General features: G+C 54.2%; 1 protein-coding gene across 4 annotated transcripts in view; it reads right to left on the bottom strand.

Annotated features, from left to right (window-relative positions):
* Nucleotides 1-214: 214 nt before the first annotated feature.
* BCL11A (BCL11 transcription factor A) overlaps nt 215-7,394 on the bottom strand; it is a 75,124-nt gene continuing 67,944 nt past the window's right edge. For 3 of the 4 annotated variants that reach the window (XM_066546035.1, XM_066546036.1, XM_066546037.1), the window contains exon 4: nt 215-4,826. In XM_066546035.1, the coding sequence (XP_066402132.1) occupies nt 4,725-4,826 (102 nt within the window). In that variant the 3' untranslated portion in view covers nt 215-4,724. The remainder of the gene's footprint in view (nt 4,827-7,394) is intronic. The other variant, XM_066546034.1, reaches the window with a different exon arrangement.

Below are 7,394 nucleotides of genomic sequence, written 5' to 3'. Positions count from 1 at the left end.
GCACCACTGGGGTCACCCCTCACCAGCTCCGTGGGGTTGGGCTGCTCCATCTAAACCTCCTCACTGAGGAAAAGCTCCTGCCCAAGCCTTTGGGGGTTCAGCTGAGCCACAGAGTGCAGGGGGAGGAGGAGAGGTCCAAAAGTGCCACCTTCTTCGTGCCATTTAAATCAGGATGCTGAAAAACGTGAAAATAACTTGAAAGGCAGTAGCCCCATTTTATTAATAGCAAGTATTTATTAGCCTCCTTGATTTACAGTACGTTTCTGAAAGCCATCAGTCCATCACATTCTTCAGCACAGGGGCTGAGGTGTTTTTCTTGGTCAACACAATATGGAATATAGACCCGAGTATGAGAAGCCAAACACAACCTTCATTTTGCATGCACAAATCCCGCCCACGGGGGGCCCGCCAGTGAGTCCTGTATAGCCCTTAGACACATGCAGACATTGGGGGGGAGCTGGGAGCTTCTGTACATCGCCACTGGAAGCCCAGAGGGTCACGGAAAGGGCCAGGGAAGAGCCACCAGGGCTGGACCAACCTCGGGAAGCGGCGCGGCGCACACACCCCGGCCACCAGGAAAGGTGGGATCCGCCTCACCTGGGTTTTGTTAGGAGAAACCACCTGCCCATCACCCCCCTCCGTGCAGAATGTGATGCTCACACAGCACAGGCACCTCCACCCACCTGTTGCCATGCCCAGAGCCAGGCTTTCCCCCTGCTCCCGCCCTCGGAGCCGGCGTTCCCAGGGATCGCGCCGCGCTCATTACGGGAGGCCAGGAGGAGAAATGAAACTGGGGCCCCCTGGCTCTGCCATCTGAACTTCATCACTGCTAAAGATGCAATAAAAGTCATGGCAACAACGAGCAAGCCTCCACCAGATGTGTAACTCTATCCAGGGAGATTAAGGAGGAAGGGCCGTGTTTGGGGTTTAGGGGTTTCATTCTGTCCTTGCTCTGCCCCCTGCAACTCCACCTTGCCTAGGGAATAACTGTTTGTTGGGACCCCTGCAGAAGATGAATCCTAACAGGATGATTTTTTGGGGGGAGAGGACTGGGATGGAGGGGCAATGTTTGACCTGCAGCAGATACAACACACAATGGAATGATGGAGCCTGGAATGGGAAAGCTGGGTGGGAGAAGAAGCAGAGAAGAAGGAAATGAGGCACCACTCCTGTTTCTGAGGGCTGGGGCGTTCAGCTCACTCCTCAATGAGACTTTTCAGTGAGGTCAGGGAGCCCTGGGACAGCAGTGGTGCTCAGCAGGTCCTCCCCCTCCCTCACTGCCAAAAATCCACAGGTAAAGGCTCACCCAGGCCTCACCAGCACCCAGGCAGCTCAAACACACACGAGAAAGGAGATGCAAACCCAAAGTAAAGGCTAAAGATGGCAAAATAACCTCCAGCAGCCCAAGGAGGACGGAGCTTCTCTGCAACTTCCCCCAGAGCCCACAGCTGTGCTGTCACCAACCAACACCACCATGCTGCTTGAACACAGTCACTTAGTGGGACCCAACACAAAGCTGGGGTTGAAAAAAACCACAAGGAGCTTGGCAGTTTTGCTTGGAAACTCACTCACAAAATCTGTTCTCAGATCCCTTCTGGGGAGAGGTCTTGCATCCCATAAAAGTCCACAGCCCAGATGCATCACGAATCCAAAACATACATTATTTTGAAAGCAAAATTTAAGCTAGACTTCACAAAAGGCTTGACCTTTGCTGCATTTTAGTGTCAGGAAAAGTGTGCTTAGAAATCAAACACAGCATAGTCAGATCATCTCCAAGTCTGAAAGCAGCTTTTTAAACCTAAAACCTCAAAGTTAAGCCAGTTGATTCCCAGGAATCTTGTTCATCTCAACCCCTGGGACTGGGAAGAACATTTATCTTTTCTTTATTACGAGTCCCAAAACTTTAGGAGCTTTGTTTTCTTAGTAAAGGCCAACCACACCTTATTTCCAATTTGGATGTGCAGACCAGCACCTGGAGAATTTGCCAAAATGCAAAACCCCTGGGAATATTGCCCCTCTAACAACTTCCCAGCCCTCCCCTCACAGGAAACCTTGGACTCTTGTTAATTGGCAGACACTCATTAAGCTGCTGGTGTTCCCAAGCCCTGACACAGCAAGGGGACTCAGCCAAGCCCTGCTCAGACAGAAAGAGGGCCCTGATGACGCCCTTAATTCAAGCACACAGCCCCCCAGGTCACCCAGGGCAGTGGAAACCCTTTGGAATCTCCACCAGACCTGGTGCTGAGGCTGTCCTGGGGCTCTACAGGAGCCACAGCAGAGCCTGGAGCAGGAGCAGGAGCAGGGCTGGCAGCCAGGGACAGGAGCCCCATGGCTCACAGGGGGCTCTCAGCACAGACATGGCACCTGTTAAGGCAACATGAATTCTGAATATGTTTCAAAGCCCTAAGAGTTGGGGGAGAGTTTAACAACTGTATTAAAAAATAGACATTGTAAAGACTATTTGGCTACATCTTCAGCACTTCAGGTATCACTTCTGTGCTTGGCAGAACACACTCAGCCACCCCCACTTTGTTATTTCTCGCTTTTCCTGGGAGAGACCCTTGCCCTCATGCTGCCTGCTGAAGGAGAGACCAGCCACAGCCAGAGAAAGCAGATCCCACCACACTTGTTCCACCAGGCAGAGCAGCAAAAGCACAACCAGCTAGCCCAGAAGACACCCACAAACTGAGCTGGGCCAGTGCTCACACAGAGCAAGGGTCAGACAGCCCCAGAAGGAGCCAGCTCACTGGAACCCCTCACAAAGCAGCCCTGGGCCAGGCTGTGGATGCAGAGCGGGTGAGTCCTGCCCAGCAGCCCAGAGAAACGAGCAGAGCAGCCCCCCTGGCAGTCAGTGACTCCACAGCCCTCATCTGACAGGGCTGCCTGGAGCAGAGACCCCAGGGCAGGCAGGAGCAGGTGTCTGACTCTGCACCACTGTGCACTCACAATCAACCAGGTGCTTAATCCAACAGGATTCACCCTTCCAAGGCTCAAAACCCCCCTAGCAGCAGACACAGAGGTGGCAGCACAGGCTGGGTTAGGAAGAAATTTTAAAAACATCCCCTCATGGTAAAAAAAGAGCTGAGGCTGTGCGTAGACTTTTGGGTGGTTTGCCCTCAAAGACCAGATCACCTTAGGAGAAGCAGCAACAGCTCCATTTGTGTCCATCCCAGGGCACCAAGTGCTCCAGGCTTCCAGTGTGGCACCCCTTGGAGATGCTCCTGCTGCCCACCCCAGCCAGATTTTAAGGTACTGAAGTGTCTGTGCTTGTGCTGTGCCCAGGCCACCACGAGAAAACCACAGCCTGGGGTTTTAAACTACAAAAGAGCAACACTGTCCATGGAAAAGGCAACATGGTTTTCCCTACAGCTGTTTCCCCAGCAGAGAGTCACCCCAAGTGAGGGTCTCACTCACACTGTAAGCAAGGGATGAACAGAACAGGAGTGGGGCTGAAGTTAATGCACAAAGCCAAGCAATCCTCTGGCCCTTTCCCCATGACTCGGATCCATCCCAGCCAGCCAGCCTCTCCACTCGCTACCCAGCACCTTCTTTCACCAAATAAGGCCCATTCCCACCAGCCAGCACGGGCATGAGCAGCTACAGCCTATCAGTCCCATCAGAGCCAGCACAGAGCTCACACATAACCCATCTTCTGTTCAGCACAGAGCCTGGGCCCCCAACCAGGACAATCCTTGGGTGGTGCTCAGCACCGAGCAAGGGACGCGCCAGTCCCTGGGGCAAAGCCTGGGAAACACCGGGACAACAACCTGGCAGCAGCAGCAGCAGCAGCTCCCCCAGCTCAGGGCAGGCTCTGCATCCCCTGGTCTGACTCTCAGCACGGCTGTAACCCCTCCCAAACCTGTGCTGGCCTCGCTGCTCCTCGAGCAGACATCACAGAGCCCGGCAGCCCCAGCAGTTCACAGCTCATCAGCAGAATGCAACACCACAGCTGGAATTCACCAAGGGAACCCCCCCTTCAGCATCACCAAAGGCCAGAGGTGGCTCAGCAGCACTCAGAGTGCCCAGCCCTAAGCCCAGCTCCTGGCCTAGCTCTGTGGGAAAGGTCTGTCCTGTCCACCAGGGCCAGGCAGCCCCTCGAGCCAGCAGCATCCCCAGTGAAAACCCAGCACTTGCTTTTCTGCAGCCGGTACGGGAACACAGAGTCACACCAGCCCAGCCGTCTGGCCCTTGTTAGCATTAAAAATTAAAGACAGAGCAAACAAAACCTAAAGCTCCAACATTTATTATGGCAATTTCCCACCCACCCACAGACCTACACTGTGTTTTGCTTTATTTTTAATTCATCACATCAGATGTGCCTCCCGAGGAATGGCACGTTGCGGGGATAACCAACAAGCCGGCTTGTCCACGAGAGCAAGACAGTCTTTTCCATGGGGAAAGGAGCCAGTTGGAGCCACCATTAAGCCCTTGACCTTGGTGGGTGGGGTATTTTTCGTTTGTTTGTTTTTAGAAAATGAAAAAAAAAAACCAAACAAAAACCAATGAACAAAAAGAACCCCCAAAAAAACCGAAAAACCCAGCCCCAAAGAAGTGTTGTACTCTATTACAAAATATAAATACGATAGTCTTGCAGGCAGGAGGAGCCCGGGGAGCGCTGCTGTCGGCGGGTGACTCCTCAGGCTCTCCCAGGGACGGATGGATGTGGCCCAGCAGGGCAGAGGCACCTCCGGACACCCAGACGCCGCCGGCCGCTCGCCCCAGCTTCACCTCCTCTCAGAATTTAAGTGCTCTGGAACTTCCATCCGAAAACTGCCAGACATCCGGGGCTCCCTGGGCGCTGCGCCAGCTGGGGGGGTACGCCGAACCTACAGAGAGCATGGGGACAGAGGAGAGAACAGGTGTGACATGGCCCACGGTGCGAGTCATTCCCTCATCCTATTTCTCTGTCTGTCTCTTCTCTGTCTCTAACATCTAGGACACCCAGCTGCCACAAAGGGACGCGGCAGGACGGAGCCCTTCCTCTCTCAGGCCACGCTCCTGCATCCGGCATCCTCAGCACCACAGGGATCATTTAGGAAGAAAAAGAAAAACCTTCGGGCTTTATTGGGCAGGGACCAAGCCAGCCTGTCTTGCAAACCTCCTCCTAGTCCTTCCCAAACCCTCGTGGGCTTCCCCCAGGTGCTGAAGGCCCTGCTAAAGCCACTGGGACTGGTAACACGGCACACGGTGGGTGGATCACCGAGGGCTTTTCCCAGCTCCCAGCACGTGGATATCACGGGCATGGACGCACACGCGGCAGCAGCAAAGCTCCAGCTGCACTGCCCCAGCCCACACCCAGCAAAGCCATCGACTGCAGCAGCATGGCATGGGGCACTGGAAAGCAACCATTCCCAGCAGCCATTCCCAGCTCCAGGCTGATCACCCAGCACCGCGCTACCCACACGACGGGCTGAGGGCTACACCGTGGCAAGGCCGGCACATCATCAACACACTCCTCAAAATCCACCTTGGCCGCCCAATGGGGAGCTGGTTTCCATGGAATTTACTTCATTAATACTTAAAAGAGTGGTTAAAGGGTTACTACACATGAGCTGCCATCAGGACTTAGCAGCCAGCTCCTTCCTAGGGCAGCTCTTCAGTGGGTGTTAACTGGAGTGTCGGCTCTGAAGTCAAGAGCACCTTGCCCGGTTTCCCTCCAGGGAGGAATAGTTGCTGCTCCTGTCTGAGCCCAAGTTTCCAGGCTAATGTTAAAGCTGGCTGGGACTTCCAAGGCAGCCAAGAGCAGCACAGCCATCCCAGCCACTAGCACACCACCACCGCAAAGCTTAAGTCCTGCTGAGGGGCACAAAACCTTGGGGTTCCCCCACGCCTCCTGTCCCTCCTGCATCCCTGTGGCTCGTTGGAAACCAGCAGCCGAGCATCTGGGCTCGAGGAGCAGCATCTCTTCAGCAGCTCTGGCAAAGAGCCCTCTGGGCAGTATCACTCTCTCCTAGTCAATACTACAATTTGTCCATGCATCCGCCAGAAGTGGGTTTCAACCTTTATTGGAGGAAAAAAGAGAAGGAGGGATCTAAGAGAGCAGCTGGTATCATTTTTCTGTTGGGTACAAACTCCACACTAAGATAAACCCCAAAACTGTATCTCATCAGATATGCCACAGCCTCCTGAATGTCAAGCAAAGACACGGTATCGCTTATTCCTGTATTATCTCAGCCCTTGGAAACTTAGTAATATGAAACATCTGTAGCCTAAATTCTGGATACTGTTTCAGCGCCTTCATTACAATAATCATTCCATTTGGAGGAGATTAGACACTAAAGGGTCTATGCCATAAACCCACGTTCCCCCTCAAAACAGGGCTTGAGATTTTAATGATAGATGCTGTTGCCCAAATATCACTCATTCCTAGCGACATCTTTTTGCACAGAAACAGGGAAGTTTCTGGGGAGCTTGGGTCAAGCGTGCATGGGATGCCAAAGCAGCTCAAGAGCTCGTGGTGGGGCCTGGCACATCCACACTCCAACCCAACAAACTCCAGTGGGTTCATCACACCCCTGACTTACTGCCCTGGCAGGAAAACACCACATCCATGCACACCTGGGGGTGCCAGGCCATTGCCACTCGCGAGCTACGCCCTCGCCAGCCGCTGCTCAGACAACTCCTCCTACAGCGGGAGCCGCTTCTCCCGCCGCTCCTTCCTACACACCCCTGCCCCTGCCCTGAGCGCCACACTGGGGCTTGTTTGTCTCTGGGAAACCTCGGAAATTCAGCTCTGGGAAACCTGGGAATCACACGCTCCATCATAGAGAACTCAATTGTTTGCTGTCCACTGTAGCAGCACAGGTCTGCCTAGCAATGCCAGTATATGGATACATGCAGGTGCCTGCCTATGTGCTTCCATATGAGATTATTCCGTAAGTAAAACACAGTGTAGGGAAGGGCAGTGGGACAACGACCACCGTAGGACAGACCCGGGGTACAGCACCCACTCTATAACACACCCAGGCTACGCTCAACCCCGGGCACAGCCAACCCCAGCCCTCTAGGAAACACCTCCACCATGGTCTCACAACAACCAGCCACAAAAACAGGGACAGGGAGGGAAGAGACCGGGCTCTGTACAGGTATTTCCTGGCACAGGATCAAAAGATGTGTCATTAAGGCAGCTGCAAAGCACAGCCCTGCGGACACTGCCTCTCCAGGGAACAGCCCATGTCCATGCCTGCCACCTCGAGCTCCCCATGCAGGGGTGGGACTCTGCCAGGGATCACCAGGGATCACCAGGATCACCAGGGATGCCTCTGGCACCACGGCAGCTCCAGCCAGTGGGTACCACCCTGCTGAAGGGGAGAGCAGCTCGGGGGGCACTGCCGGCACCTTCCCAGCCCTCCCGCACTCTCATCCTGCTAGCCCAGACAACAAAACCTTCCCCC

This window comes from Molothrus aeneus, chromosome 3 (genome assembly GCF_037042795.1).
Source record: "Molothrus aeneus isolate 106 chromosome 3, BPBGC_Maene_1.0, whole genome shotgun sequence".
In the NCBI taxonomy this organism is placed as follows: domain Eukaryota; kingdom Metazoa; phylum Chordata; class Aves; order Passeriformes; family Icteridae; genus Molothrus; species Molothrus aeneus.
This window is presented reverse-complemented; position numbering and strand designations above follow the sequence as displayed.